This window comes from Cetorhinus maximus, chromosome 4 (genome assembly GCF_964194155.1).
Source record: "Cetorhinus maximus chromosome 4, sCetMax3.hap1.1, whole genome shotgun sequence".
NCBI lineage: Eukaryota > Metazoa > Chordata > Chondrichthyes > Lamniformes > Cetorhinidae > Cetorhinus > Cetorhinus maximus.
Window position 1 is genome coordinate 49,577,281 of NC_135882.1, and position 16,051 is coordinate 49,593,331.

General features: G+C 49.5%; 1 protein-coding gene across 6 annotated transcripts in view; it reads left to right on the forward strand.

Annotated features, from left to right (window-relative positions):
- Window positions 1-16,051, forward strand: part of col15a1b (collagen, type XV, alpha 1b) — a 371,940-nt gene that overhangs the window by 164,574 nt on the left and 191,315 nt on the right. For all 6 annotated transcript variants that reach the window (XM_078540165.1, XM_078540166.1, XM_078540161.1 and 3 more), the window contains one exon: window positions 15,223-15,403. In XM_078540165.1, coding sequence (XP_078396291.1) covers window positions 15,223-15,403 — 181 coding nt within the window. The remainder of the gene's footprint in view (window positions 1-15,222; window positions 15,404-16,051) is intronic.

The following is a 16,051-nucleotide window of genomic DNA, read 5'->3' on the forward strand; positions in this document are numbered from 1 at the left end:
GCAACTGTTATTTGACGTGACAATTTTTCTACATATTCCCCAAAAGAATACCGAATTCAATACATTCCTATCAGTTTTTAACCTCTAAGCTAGTTGAAAGTGGATTAAAGTTTTTAAACGCACTTTTTCTAAAGGGTGATCCCACACTCTGGAAAGGCTGAACTCATGAGTCACAGACAGAGCTACAAAGTAATCACGATTTATCCGAGTGCCATTTCTCTGCAGAGTTTGCGGGACTGTGAACTCAACCATAGGTTCTCACTGGATAAGTTTTTTATCAAAGGATATGGAGCAAAGGCAGAAAATGGAGTTAAGGTGCAGTTCAACCATAGTCTAATTGAATGACAGATAATCTGAAGGAGCTGAATGGCCGACCTGGGTGTGAAGCAGTAGAGGATAAAAAGAAAACAAACCCCTTTAATAGGTGACGCTTCATACAAGTTACACCTGTTAAAAATGCTCTTTTCGCAGTCATAATGCCATAGCCATTTGTTTTCTTAACTGGGTCACATGGTCCCAGGATGTCAATGAAGCTTCTTTGATGGCTACATGACAGAAACTGGCCTGGGGATGGGGGTGGGGTTAGCGACTGTTAAAACAAAGGCAGTGACTTGCGCCCAGCACGCCTGCCGCCAATGGGAGCAGACGATTCCACCTTGAGTGTGTGGGGGAGGGTGCGAGAGACTGAGGGCAGAATTTTCCATGCCTGCTGGCATCGGGCATCATGGCGGGCATGAGCAGACAATATGGCGGGAAGGCCAGAAATCGGTTTCACACTGTCAAACATGTTTGCAACCATCCACTCCGCCCGTCAATGGCGGGCTGCGTTTCCCGCCGTTGGACATCAGGAACTTCATTGTAATATATCTCCATATGGTTATAAGCCCAGCTCACTGGAATCATCTCCCACGCTGGAGCATCTGAGGACATTGGCGTGAGTGCACACTGATGTGTGTTCACAACTGTACATAAGTGACGTGCGCCTGGTGAGCTGCACTTCACTCAGGACTTTAAGGTTTGTTTGTCTACCTCACTTCGGGCAGCACTTGCGGCCATCAGCACCAGGCTTCACAGACAGCACCACATCACTTTTAGGGGGGCTCACGGGCAGGTCTCTACCTATCAGGCCAGCCGGAAGGCGGAGGTGATTTTTTAACAGCTGCAGGGCTAGGGCTTGCTTAGGGAAGGGGGAGAAGTGGCCTCAGGCAAGGGAAGAGGCTGCAGGGTGAGGGCTGTACTGGGGAAGGAGGGTATCTCAGGGCGTATGTGGGGACCCATGTTGATCAGTGCAAGTGGCCTCAAGAGGGTGAGGGCTGAGGAGACAGTCTCCAGAGGAGATGAGGCCAGATGGAGATGTGAAGGTGTGTGTTTGGGAGAGTGAGTGGTGATGTCCCTTGAGCTGGCAGTGAGTGAGGTAGCAGTGAATGTGTGATGGGCTTATGAGTGTGTGAGTTTAAAGTGATGAGATGGTTGTCTTACACTGGTGGCACGGGTGAGATCATTCATCCTCTTTCTGCACTGGATGTCCAACTTCTTCTGTGCAGCATTGGCACTGACCACCACTGCCACCGCCTCCCAAACCGGAGTGGTGACACTGATGAGCATCCTGCGGCCAGAATGGGGGGTAGAGGTCATCGTGGCAGGCTCCATGGTGTCCAGAAGAGATCCCAGGGACGTGTCACTGAAACAGAGAGCTGCAGTCTTCTTGCCCTTCAAGGCCATGTCGCCTGTGCAGCAGCCCTGGGCTGGAAACGCTGGGTTTTGTACGCGCAGCTGCACTTTAAATATGGTGCCCGGAATGAGGACGCGGCGAGGTGAGGGAGCGGCGAGCGGACTGGAGGTTGCCCACCAGCGGAATGCACATCTCCTGGGAATGCATGTTTAATGAGGTGGGATTGAGACAACATTGTGGCCAGCGAGTAAAATGTCCTTTTTCCCGCCTGTTACCGCACTTAGTGAAAACCTGGGATGATTCCGCCCTGAGTTTGGGGGGAGGAGTAGCGTGTGAGAGACTGAGTGTGTGGGGGGGAGTGTGAGAGACTAGGTGTGGAGGGGGGGAGTGTGAGAGACTGAGTGTGTCGGGGAGGGAGTGAGAGAGTGAGTGTGTGGGGGGACAGTGTGAGAGACTGGGTGTTTGTGGAGGGGAGTGTGAGAGACTGAGTGTGTGGGGGGGAGTGTGAGAGACTGAGTGTGTGGGGGCGAGTGCGAGAGATGAGTGTGTTGGGGGGGAGTGCGAGAGATTGAGTGTGGAGGTGGGGGAGTGTGAGAGATTGGGTGTGGAGGGGGGGAGTGTGAGAGACTGAGTGTATGGGGGGGAGTGTGAGAGATTGAGTGTGCGGGGGGGCGGAGTGAGAGACTGAGTGTGTTGGGGGGGAGTGCGAGAGACTGAGTGTGTGGGGGGGAGTGAGAGAGACTGAGTGTGTTGGGGGGGAGTGCGAGAGACTGAGTGTGTAGGGGGGAGTGAGAGAGACTGAGTGTGTGGGAGAGGAGTGCGAGAGACTGAGTATGTGGAGGGGGAGGGTGAGAGACTGAGTGTGTGGGGGGGGAGTGTGAGAGACTGAGTGTGGAGGGGGAAGGGTGAGAGACTGAGTGTGTGGGGGGGAGGGTGAGAGACTGAGTGTAGGGGGGAGGGTGAGAGACTGAGTGTGTGGGGGGAGGGTGAGAGACTGAGTGTGTGGGGGGAGGGTGAGAGACTGTGTGTAGGGGGGAGGGTGAGAGACTGAGTGTGTCGGGGGGGGTGTGTGTGAGAGACTGAGTGTGGTGGGGGGGGTGTGAGAGACTGAGTGTGGAGGGGGGAGGGTGAGAGACTGAGTGTGTGTGGGGGGAGCGTGAGAGACTGTGTGTAGTGGGGAGGGTGAGAGACTGAGTGTGTTGGGGGGGGAGTGTGAGAGACTGAGTGTGGGGGGGGAGTGTGAGAGGCTGAGTGTGTGGGGGGGAGTGTGAGAGGCTGAGTGTGTGGGGGGGAGTGTGAGAGACTGAGTATGTGGGGGGGGAGTGTGAGAGACTGAGTGTGTGGGGGCGAGTGCGAGAGATGAGTGTGTTGGGGGGGAGTGCGAGAGATTGAGTGTGGAGGTGGGGGAGTGTGAGAGATTGGGTGTGGAGGGGGGGAGTGTGAGAGACTGAGTGTATGGGGGGGAGTGTGAGAGATTGAGTGTGCGGGGGGGCGGAGTGAGAGACTGAGTGTGTTGGGGGGGAGTGCGAGAGACTGAGTGTGTGGGGGGGAGTGAGAGAGACTGAGTGTGTTGGGGGGGAGTGCGAGAGACTGAGTGTGTAGGGGGGAGTGAGAGAGACTGAGTGTGTGGGAGAGGAGTGCGAGAGACTGAGTATGTGGAGGGGGAGGGTGAGAGACTGAGTGTGTGGGGGGGGAGTGTGAGAGACTGAGTGTGGAGGGGGAAGGGTGAGAGACTGAGTGTGTGGGGGGGAGGGTGAGAGACTGAGTGTAGGGGGGAGGGTGAGAGACTGAGTGTGTGGGGGGAGGGTGAGAGACTGAGTGTGTGGGGGGAGTGTGAGAGACTGTGTGTAGGGGGGAGGGTGAGAGACTGAGTGTGTCGGGGGGGGTGTGTGTGAGAGACTGAGTGTGGTGGGGGGGGTGTGAGAGACTGAGTGTGGAGGGGGGAGGGTGAGAGACTGAGTGTGTGTGGGGGGAGCGTGAGAGACTGTGTGTAGTGGGGAGGGTGAGAGACTGAGTGTGTTGGGGGGGGAGTGTGAGAGACTGAGTGTGGGGGGGGAGTGTGAGAGGCTGAGTGTGTGGGGGGGAGTGTGAGAGGCTGAGTGTGTGGGGGGGAGTGTGAGAGACTGAGTATGTGGGGGGGGAGTGTGAGAGACTGAGTGTGTGGGGGGGAGTGAGAGAGACTGAGTGTGTTGGGGGGGAGTGCGAGAGACTGAGTGTGTAGGGGGGAGTGTGTGGGAGAGGAGTGCGAGAGACTGAGTATGTGGAGGGGGAGGGTAAGAGACTGAGTGTGTGGGGGGGGAGTGTGAGAGACTGAGTGTGGAGGGGAAAGGGTGAGAGACTAAGTGTGTGGGGGGGAGGGTGAGAGACTGAGTGTGTGGGGGGAGTGTGAGAGACTGTGTGTAGGGGGGAGGGTGAGAGACTGAGTCTGTCGGGGGGAGGTGTGTGTGAGAGACTGAGTGTGGTGGGGGGGGGGTGAGAGACTGAGTGTGGTGGGGGACTGTGAGAGGCTGAGTGTGTGGGGGGAGTGTGAGAGACTGAGTGTGTGGGGGGGGAGTGTGAGAGACTGAGTGTGGTGGGGGACTGTGAGAGGCTGAGTGTGTGGGGGGAGTGTGAGAGACTGAGTGTGTGGGGGGGGAGTGTGAGAGACTGAGTGTGTGGGGGGGGAGTGTGAGAGACTGAGTGTGTGGGGGGGAGTGTGAGAGACTGAGTGTGGAGGGGGGGGGGTGAGAGACTGAGTGTGTGTGGGGGGAGTGTGAGAGACTGTGTGTAGTGGGGAGGGTGAGAGACTGAGTGTGTGGGGGGGGAGTGTGAGAGACTGAGTGTGTGGGGGGGGGTGCGTGTGAGAGACTGAGTGTGGTGGGGGACTGAGAGAGGCTGAGTGTGTGGGGGGGGAGTGTGAGAGACTGAGTGTGTAGGGGGGAGTGAGAGAGACTGAGTGTGTGGGAGAGGAGTGCGAGAGACTGAGTATGTGGAGGGGGAGGGTGAGAGACTGAGTGTGTGGGGGGGGAGTGTGAGAGACTGAGTGTGGAGGGGGAAGGGTGAGAGACTGAGTGTGTGGGGGGAGGGTGAGAGACTGAGTGTAGGGGGGAGGGTGAGAGACTGAGTATGTCGGGGGGAGGGTGAGAGACTGAGTGTGTGGGGGGAGTGTGAGAGACTGTGTGTAGGGGGGAGGGTGAGAGACTGAGTGTGTCGGGGGGGGTGTGTGTGAGAGACTGAGTGTGGTGGGGGGGGTGTGAGAGACTGAGTGTGGTGGGGGACTGTGAGAGGCTGAGTGTGTGGGGGGGAGTGTGAGAGACTGAGTGTGTGGGGGGGGAGTGTGAGAGACTGAGTGTGTGGGGGGGGAGTGTGAGAGACTGAGTGTGTGGGGGGGAGTGTGAGAGAATGAGTGTGTGGGGGGGAGTGTGAGAGACTGAGTGTGGAGGGGGGAGGGTGAGAGACTGAGTGTGTGTGGGGGGAGTGTGAGAGACTGTGTGTAGTGGGGAGGGTGAGAGACTGAGTGTGTGGGGGGGAGGGTGAGAGACTGAGTGTGGGGGGGGAGTGTGAGAGGCTGTGTGTAGTGGGGAGGGGAGTGCGAGAGACTGAGTATGTCGGGGGGAGAGTGAGAGACTGAGTGTGTGGGTGGGAGTGTGAGAGACTGAGTGTGTGGGGGGGAGTGTGAGAGACTGGGTGTTTGTGGAGGGGAGTGCGAGAGACTGAGTATGTGGGGGGAGTGGGAGAGACTGAGTATGTGGGGGGGAGTGTGAGAGACTGAGTGTGTGGGTGGGAGTGTGAGAGACTGGGTGTGTGGGGGGGGGAGTGCGAGAGAGTGGGAGTTTGTGGAGGGGAGTGCGAGTGACTGAGTGTGTGGGGGGGGTGTGGGAGAGACTTGAGTGTGTGGTGGGGAGTGGGAGAGACTGAGTGTGTGGGGGGCAGTGTGAGAGACTGGGTGTTTGTGGAGGGGAGTGCGAGAGACTGAGTGTGTGGGGGGGGAGTGCGAGAGAGTGGGAGTTTGTGGAGGGGAGTGCGAGAGACTGAGTGTGTGGGGGGGGCAGTGGGAGAGACTGAGTGTGTTGGTGGGGGGAGTGTGAGAGACTGGGTGTGTGGGGGGTAGCGCGAGAGACTGGGAGTTTGTGGAGGGGAGTGCGAGAGACTGAGTATGTCGGAGGGGGGAGTGCGAGAGACTGAGTGTGTGTGCGCGTGCGCCTGGCGGGGGGAGTGCGAGAGACTGAGTGTTTGTGGAGGGGAGTGCGAGAGACTGGGAGTTTGTGGAGGGGAGTGCGAGAGACTGGGAGTTTGTGGAAGGGAGTGCGAGAGACTGGGAGTTTGTGGAGGGGAGTGCGAGAGACTGGGTGTTTGTTGAGGGGAGTGCAAGAGACTGAGTATGTGGGGGAGGGGGGGAGTGCGAGAGACTGGGTGTCTGGTGGGGCGCATACGAGAGAATGTGTGTGTTGGGGGTGGGGCGAGTGCGAGACTGCCTTGTGCCTAGTCTCAGGTTTCTCACTCACTCTCACCACCACACACTGACACATACACATGTACCGGCTCACAGTGGGTGTGGGTGAGTGAGTGAGCACCCTGAGACTGGGAGTTAGCTGGACACACATACTCTGACCGTATCATGCTCTGGTCATTTTTATTAATTACTCTTTTATAAAATAACAATTTATCGCTATGACATTGCTGTACTTTTGCTTAGAAATTGTTTCTTTCCTTAAAACCCAATTTTACTTTTGAAATTCAGTTTGTTGTTGTGCCAAACCTTATCTTTCTGAAATTTGCTCATTGGCCCCTTGAGTGAGAAAAATATGCAAATGTGCCCCCCCCACCCCCCCCGCCTCCGAGTGAAAAGTCTGATATAATGCCTGTCACAGCCGCCAGATGTCCCAAAGCACTTTATAGCCAATGAAGTACTTTTTGAAGGGGAGGCACGGTTGTATTGTTGGGAGCAATTTTGCACACACCAAACACCCAAAACAGCAACCTGGTAATGATCAGATAATATGAAGTACCAACTGAGGGATAAATATTGTCTAGGACAACAGCGATACCCCCTCTTCTTCAGAATAATGTCATGGGATCTTTTACATCCATTTAAGAGGAATGATGAGGCCATAGTTTAATGACTCATCCAAAAGATTTTTTAAAAATTGATTTCTTTGAATGCAAGGGAAAGCAACACTGACCTTCCTGACCCGACAAGATAACCATAGGCCTCCCTTTCCCCGGGCTTCCCTCTCCCTTCCCCCACCCCCTCCCTGATCGTGTAATGAGACTTTTGATAGCCCGGCGGTGGAGACATCTCAGGTCAGTAAACCAATAGCCATTCCAGGAAATTAAATAACAAAAGATTTCCTTTCAGGAAATAAAAGGAAATAAAAAGGTCTTGTCTAAGCATATCAAGAAAGGATAATCAAAAGAATGGTAGAATGATGAAGGTGGAAGCTGTAGTTGTGGAGATGATAAGATGGAAGAGATATCAAACAAATATTTGCACCCCAATTTTAACCCCCCCTCCCTGCTCTCTACATCACCACCCACTGCCTGTGTACATTTCCAACTTGCAGCCCAAGTATAAAACTGATATTATGGATCGAACGCCCATTACAGAATTTACAGAAACTGCCCAATTTAACTTCCACTATAATCAGGAAAACTTTCTCACTACGGCAGGGGTGCACTTAGCTAAGCACTGGTACCATTGACCAGAAACTGAACTGGACTAGCCATATAAATACTGTGGCTACAGGAGCAGGTCAGAGGCTAAGAATCCTGTGCCATGTAACTAGCCTTCTGACTCCCCAAAGCCTGTCCACCATCTAAAATGCATACGTCAGGAGTATGATGGAATATTCTCCACTTGCCTGGATGAGTGCAGCTCCAACAACACTCATGAAGCTCGACATCGTCCAGGACAAAGCAGCCCACTTGATTGGCATCACATCCACAAATATTCACTCCCTCCACCACTGACACACAGTAGCAGCAGTCTGTACCATCTACAAGATGTGCTGCAGGAATTCACCAAGGCTCCTTCAACAGCACCTTACAAACTCACGACCACTACCATCTAGAAGGACAGGGGCAACAGATAGATGGGAACACCACCACCTGGAAGTTCCCCTCCAAGTCACTCACCATCCTGACTTGGAAATATATCGCCGTTCCTTCACTGTCGCTGGATCAAAATCCTGGACTCCTTTCCTAACAGCACTGTGGGTGTACCTACACCACATGGACTGCAGCAGTTCAAGAAGGCAGCTCACCACCACCTTCTCAAGAGCAATTGGGGATGGGCAATAAATGCCGGCCCAGCAAGCAATGCCGACATCCTGTGAATGAATAAAAAAAAAGGGACGGTAGCCATGAGAGACCATCGAACAACCAAGATAGGAAAACATTCTGGATTGCTAATGGGACTGGTCAAAGAATTGAATTTGATATACGTTTTTGGACTGGCTCCCTAAAACGTACTGGACACAACATGAACATCTGTGGGATACATCCTAGGGATGCATCCATGGTGTAACAGAAATGGTCCTGAGTCTGCTGACAGTGGTCTGCTATTTAGATTAATATTGTATCCAGTATGTACAACCTACAGCACAGAAACTGCCCAACTGGTCCAAGCTTCCCTCCACCACTTACCTCCTCCCACCCTACCCCATATCCCTCTTTTCCCTTCTCCCTCAGGTATGCAGCAAGGCTCCCCTTTGAGAAGCACAGATGCACAGCAGCTGATGGATGCTGAGAGCCAGGCTACAATTAATGTTCCACCTGTGCATGTTACACTTTAGTATTTAAACTGCTAAGTAGGGATGTTTGGGCCAAATGCTAATGAGTAGATTTGCAAACCATCTTTCATGAAAGTCTGTATTTTCTATTTGACACCCAGTGATTTGTTTGTCATTTAAAATTAATAAGCAACAAATTCTCAATTAGCAACGACAGGAATGGGAAATACTCCTCTTAAGCACTTAAACCAGCATCTTCTGTTTGAGCTGTCGGCCTCGATTTTATCCATTGAATTGCCTAGAATCATACAATGGCTACAGCACAAAAGGAGGCCATTCAGGCCATCGTGTCTGTTCTAGCCCTCTGATGGATCAGTTCACCTACTGCCGCCTGCCCTGCCTTTGCCTCCAACCCTCCACATTTTTCCTTTTCAGTAAATAATCCAATTCCGTTTTGAAAGCCCAGTTGAACCTGCCTTCACCACACCTTCAGGCAGTGCATTCCAGATCCAGACCACTTGGTGTGTGAAAATTTTTTCCCTTATGTCACCATTGCTTCTTTTGCCAATTACCTTAAGTCTGTGCCCCCAGTTCCCAATTGTGTCATGAGTATGAACCGTTTCTCCCTAAATACTTTGTCCAGACCCCTAATTATTTTGAACACCTCTATCAAATATCCTCTCTACCTTCTCTTCTCCAAGGAGAACAGTCCCAACTTCTCCAACCTATCTATGTAATTGAAGCTCCTCATCCCTGGAAACATTCTCTTGAATCTTTTCTGCACCTTGCTTTTACATCCTTTCATTCAGGTTTAGCATAACTTCCTCACTTTTGCACTCTATGCCCCTATTGACAAAGTCCAGGATGCTATCTGCTTTATTAACTGCTCTCTGAACCTGTTCTGCCACCTTCACTGATTCATGCACATATATACCCAGGTCCCTCTCCTCCTGCAGCCCCTTTAGAATTGTATCCTTTATTTTATATTCTCTCTCTGTGTTTTCTTCTTACCAAAATGAATCACTTCACATTTGTTTGCTTTAAATTTCATCTGCCACTTAACCGCCCATCCCACCAACCCTATGTCCTTTTGAAGTTCGACACTATCCTCCTCATGGTTCACAATACTTCCAAGTTTCATATCGTCCACAAATTTTGAAATTGTGCCCTGTACCTCAACGTCAAGTTATTAACATATATCAGGAAGAGCAGGGGCCCTAATACCGATCCCCGTGGCGCTCCATTCTAAATATTCCTGCAGCTCAAAAATAACCGTTCACCACTAATCTTTGTTCCTTGTCACTCAGCCAATTTTGTATCCATGTTGCTACTGTCCCTTGTATTCCATGAGCTCTAACTTTGCTCACAGGTCTGTTGTGTGACACTTTATCAAATGCCTTTTGGAAGTCCATGTACATACATCAACAGCATTACCCTCTGTTACCTCATCAAAAAACTCAATTTGCCTTTAAGAAATCTATGCTGGATTTCCTCAATTAACCCACATTTGCCAGTGATTACTAATTTTGTCGCAAATTGTCATTTCTAGAAGCTTCCCACCTTGTCCTTTTCCATAGTCAGCTTAAGCCTTACAATACAATGAGCACTAACCCCTAAATGTTCCTCTATTGACATTTGATCCACTTCGCCCACCTCATTCGCAAGAACCAGGTCCAGCAATGCCTCCTTTCTCATTGGACTGGACACATACTGCTACAGAAAATTCTCCTGAACACACTCTAGGAACTCTGCCCCTCTCTGCCCTTTGCACTCCTACAACCCTAGCCAATATTTGAATAATTAAAGTCCTCCTTTATAACTTCTCTATAATTCTTGCACTCCACTGTAAATTTGTTCCTCTACATCTTTCCCACTAGCTGGTGGCCTATAGACTACACTAAGCAAAGTAATTACACCTGTTTTGTTCCTTAGCTCTAGCCAAATAGATTCTGTCCTTGATCACTTTGGAACATCCTCTCTCTCCAGTCCTGCGATGATCTCTTTAACCAATACTACTACTCCTCCTCCTTTCCTGTCTTCCCTGAACACCAGAAAAATCAGGATAAATCCAACCCGGCCAATTACTGCCTCATCAGTCTACTCTCAATCAACAGTAAAGTAATGGAATGTGTCAACAACATGCTATCAAGCAGCACTTACTCAGCAATAACCTGCTCACTGATGCTCAGTTGGGTTCAACCAGGGCCACTCAGCTCCTGACCTCATTACAGCATTAGGCCAAACATGGACAAAAGAGCTGAACTCCAGAGGTGCGGTGAGAGTGACTGCCCTTAACATCAAGGCAGCATTGGACTGTGTGTGGCATCAAGGAGCCCTAGCAAAACTGGAGTCAATGGGAATCAGAGGGAAAACTCTCCACTGGTTAGAGACATACCTAACATAAAGGAAGGTGTTGTGGTTGTTGGAGGTCAATCATCTCAATCCCAGGACATCACTGCAGGAGTTCCTCAGGGTAATGTCCTCAGCCCAACCATCTTCAGCTGCTTCATCAGTGACCTTCCTTCCATCATAAGGTCAGAAGTGGGGATGTTCGCTGATGATCGCACAATGTTCAGCACCATTCGCGACTCCTCAGATACTGAGCAGTCCATATGCACCAAGACCTGGACAATAATAAGGCTTAGGCTGACAAGTGGCAAGTAATATTCGTGCCACACAAGTGCCAGGCAATGTCCATCTCCAACAAGAGAGAATTCAACCATCTCTCCTTGACATTCAATGGCATTACCATTGCTGAATTCTGTACTATCAACATCCTGGGGATTACGGTGACCAGAAACTGAACTGGACCAGGCATATAAATACTGTGACTACAAGAGCAGGTCAGAGGCTGGGAATTGTACAGAAAGCAACTCACCTCCTGACTCCCCAAAGCCTGTCCATCTTTACATGGCACAAGTAAGGAGAATAATGAATACCCCCCTCTTGCCTGGATGAGTGCAGCTCCAACACCACTCAAGAAACTCGACACCATCCAGAACAAAACAGCTGACTTGACTGGCACCACATCCACCACCTCCAACATTCACTCCCTCCACTACTGACGTACAGTAGCAGTAGTGTGTACCATAGCAGATGCACTGCAGGAACTCACCAAGGCTCTTTCAACACCACCTTCCAAACCCACAACCTCTACCATTTAGAGGGCTAGGGCAGCAGACACATAGGAACACCATCATCTTCAAGTTCCCCTCCAAGTCATACACCATCCTGACTTGGAAATATATCGCCGTTCCTTCACTGTTGCTGGGTCAAAATCCTGGCGCTCCCTCCCTAACAGCGCTGGTGTACCTACACCACATGGACTACAACAGTTTAAGAAGGTGGCTCACCACCCCCTTCTCAAGGGCAATTTGGGATGGGCAATAAATAGAATAACAAAGGAAAAGCAGAAGAATAAAAAAAACTTTGTATACAGAAATATTCAATATCCAATCTTTTCCTTCTTCGAACCCGGTCTCTGTTATCGCCACAAATCATATTTCCACATGGCTGTGTCTGCAACTTACCAATCTTATTGACCAAGCTCCACGCACTCACATGCATGCATCGTAACCATAATGTAGACTCTATTACTGTCCCTCTTACACTGAACCCACCTCATAGCTTACTGCTTCCCACTCTAGTTTTATCTGTCTTTCCCCAATATACTTTGCACCTTGTATTCCTCTATAGTATTACTTCCTGGTACCGACACCCCTGTCACTTAACTTAAATCCTCCGCCGTTGCAATAGCAAATTACCCCACAACGAAATTTTTCTTGTCTCTGTTTAATTGCAACCTATCCAGTCTGTCTAGCTACCATCTCCCCCCCGAACTGGTCCCAATGTCCCAAGAATCTTAAAGTCCTCCCTCCTGCACCATCTCTCCATCCATGCATTCATCTGCTTTATCCTCCTATTTCTATACTCACTTGGGTGAAATCCTGAGGTTACTACTTTTGAGGACTTGCTCACTAATCTCTTACCAAGCTCCCTAAACTTTGCCTGCAGGACCACATCCCTCTTTTTACTTATGTTGTTGGTACCAATGTGGACCACGGCCGTGGCTGTTCACCCTCCCCCCTCAGGATGCTCTGCCATTCAGTGACATCCTTGTCCCTGGCACCAAGGAGGCAACATACCATCCTGGATTGACATCTTTGGCCGCAGAAAACGCCAGTCTGTCCCCCTAATTATTGAAACTGCTTTCAGTATTGCTCTTCCAGTCTTTGTCGCATCCCCCTGTATGGCTGAGCCACCTGTGGTGCTATGGACTTGGCTCTGATTGCACTCACCAGATGAACCATCACTTTAACCAGTGTTTAGAACTGAATTCCAGTTGAAGAGAGATGGACTCACTACCTGCCTATTTCTTCTTGACAGCCTGGTGATAACCCAATTCCCTTGCTCTCTGCAAACACTTAAGCTGCGGACTGACCACATTTGTGAATGTGCTATCCACAAAGCTCTCAAACACGCGGATGCACCACAAAGATGCCAGCTGCTGCTCAAACTCTGAAACCTGGAGATTGAGCTGCTGCAGCTGACAACACTTACTGCACATATGATTATCCAAGACACAGGAAATGTCCTGGAGATCCCACGTTGAGCAGGATGTGCACCCCAGAGGTCAGAGCTGCCCTGCCATTCCTCTATTTATTAGATAATAAAACATACTACTTCAAAAAAGACTCACCAGCTACTCAGTTCTCTTCAGTTGTCACTTAAATATAGGGAGGTTAATTGAAATGTTTTACTGAAGCCTTATTCTAAAATAAAATGAATTTTTAAATTTCCCAGCTCCATAGATAAACTTCCTAACTTTGGATATAGGGAAACAAAGTTACAATACTCACCAATCAATCAACTCATGGCCTTCCTGTAATGCCATTTAGCTGGCTGCCTCCCCATGGCAGGAAGTCACTCTGCAGTTGGCAAAATGCTGACAGTGTGGTAAAATGGCCCCTAATTGGGCAGTTACATATGTAAATTGGCTAGGGACCACATACAGAAGCTATTCAATACACCCACTGCCCCTCACCCTACCTCCCAGGGGCCAGTAGAATCCTAGCCATAATTTTAGGCAGTACAGTACTGAGTAAGTGCTGCACTGTTGGAGGGACCATATTTTGGATGGAACATCGGCCCAGAAATTGCTGTAAAAATAATGGCGAATTCACGCTGTCTGCTATTATTAGTGAATAAAATGAACGCTAATTCTCCAAAAATGTCTGGCTGTTAGCCTCGGAAAAACCGGAAAACTTACCATTTTACCGATATATTGGCCCCGATATTTACAAGAAAGCAGGGCTGGAGCATCCAGGAAATGCAGGTACTGCAGAGGTCTTACTGAATTTAACACAGCTCTGTTGAAGGGTCATGAGGACTCGAAACGTCAACTTTGTTCCTCTCCGCCGATGCTGCCAGACCTGTTGAGTTTTTCCAGGTAATTCTGTTTTACACTGGAATATTTTTCTTGTGTTCCCCAGTCAGCAGACAGCCAGACTGAGAGACTTGCAGCCTCATTAACAAATTTAAATAACTGACTCTCTGCAGCAGGTTAGTCACCAAAGCCCCACAGCCTCCATTAAAACCAGGGGGGGTGCGGTGTCCATGGTAGGTTGGGGCCGGGTTTCAGCATTTTGAAAATTTAACACCTGTCACCATCAGCCCTCCTCCCACCTGTTATGACTAACATTCTTACAATAAACACCATCAGAAATAAATTAGCACTTATCACAGAGACCTCAGAGCCTGGTCAATCTTAAATGGAAAACCCAAAGCCTTGTCAGTCTCAAATAGAGATCCTAAAGTCTAGTCCATCTGAAATGACGTTAGCAATGTCTGGTGAATTTGGGAAGGAAACCTCAATGCCAGGTCAGGTTAGAGGACAGACCTTAGGCTGCTCTGTAAATGCTGTGTTGCCTTTTTAAAACACGCTCTGACATTTGTTAATGGAGAATAAATATTAGAATGGAAGTTTCTTGCTGTCTGAACCCCTATAGGGTTACTTTAAAGCAAACTCAACATAGAGAGAGCCAGATAATTTTCTCCTGGGTCATTAGTGTTAATTGTAAGTGGTCTCTGATTCATAAGATGGGAATGGGTTAAAAGTACAACATGAAGCAAACTTTGCTTGATTTCAATATAAAGGCCAGGAATATTAGGGAATGATCTCCCTCCTTGTGCCTTGATGTGCTCAGTTTAAACGCTTTGTCCTAAACATCAAACCCCCATTCTATCTCTTCAGCCTCCTTCATCCAGATGTTCCACACGCACTGTGTCTGTCTTTTAACGTGGCCGCCCCACCACCCCCCTCCCCATTGGTGGATGAGTCTTCAGCAGGTTCAATGCCACTCTTCAGAATTTCCTGCCTGCTCCTCTCAGCCTCACTGCTTCTGTCTCCTTTAAAAGCCCTCTCCAAAACTTTCTTTTTCCTTGCACCTTTGGTCACCCCACCTAATACCTCCCCAGTGACTTCGGGTGGGAATTCCGCAGGACCGGAAAATCCTGCCCCAGGACTTGACGGCCACAGAAGGTGCATTTATAATGTGGCCAAGCAGGTTAATTATCAACCTAGAAACTCTTCCAATGTGTCTACGGCAGGCAGTAAGAGTGGGAGAGTCGCCTGATCGGCCATGCTTAATGTGGAGTGGTGCCCTCAAGCCATAGTGTCTGGTGACAGGTTAGTAACCTGTTCCAGGAAAAACTGGCCATGGAAACAGGCATAAACAGATGCTTTGTCTGCCTCATGTACCACTAGACATTGGAAAGAAATAAAGAAGATATTAATGTAAACTGTTGTCCATTACTCTGATGTGTTTTTGGTCCTTTTAGGTAATTGATGAGCATTTACACAGTGAGCCAGTCAAAGAGCCCCCGACTGAAGCTTCTGTTATAGAGGGAACGGAGGGTTCCTCAGGACACCGGGAAGCTGTACTCCAGGATGTGACTGTATCAAGCACTTCTGAAGAGGTGCCATTTTATGAAGACCAAGCAGAAATTGTAGTAAAAGCAGGTACGATATTAATCGTTTTATTGTCCTGATTCCAAAAGTGATATTTCTTATTTTATCTTTACAATAACTCTAACACTCCCTGTTGCTGTTGTAAGACGCTGCTGGGGACCAGGATCAACGATGTCTTTCCTCGGCGCTCCCAACTGTCGAGCTGAAAGCAGAGCTCCGCTAACTTTATGGATGGGAGTCTCCACGTGGTTGAACTGATTTTTTTGTTGGTGTAATTCAGTCAAAATCGGCTTAACCAGTTTAACGAATGTGGAATTTCCAGCACAAACTACATTCGGCACTTAACTCAAGTTTTCGCAACCTTTTGCATTAGGTTAAAAACAACGCACTAGGAGCCTGCCCCACACACAAAGCTGCCCCCCCCCACACCCCCCTCCCTCACACACACCCCCACAGGATTTGCTATTTGCGGGTCTTCAAGGAGACTGTAAAAATTAAGCTGATTCTTTCAGAGGCAAGGAGGCCAACAGGAATGTTTTTTAAAAAATTGAAAGGAATTTTCTTTTTAATTGGCTAACAGTATCCCAATATAATGAACAAATGGTTTTTAAAAGTCATTTTCAGTCATTTAAAATCGGATTACTCACGAGTGCAGGATTGGACCTGTGATTAAACATGTTTAGTTTTTGTGATAAATCC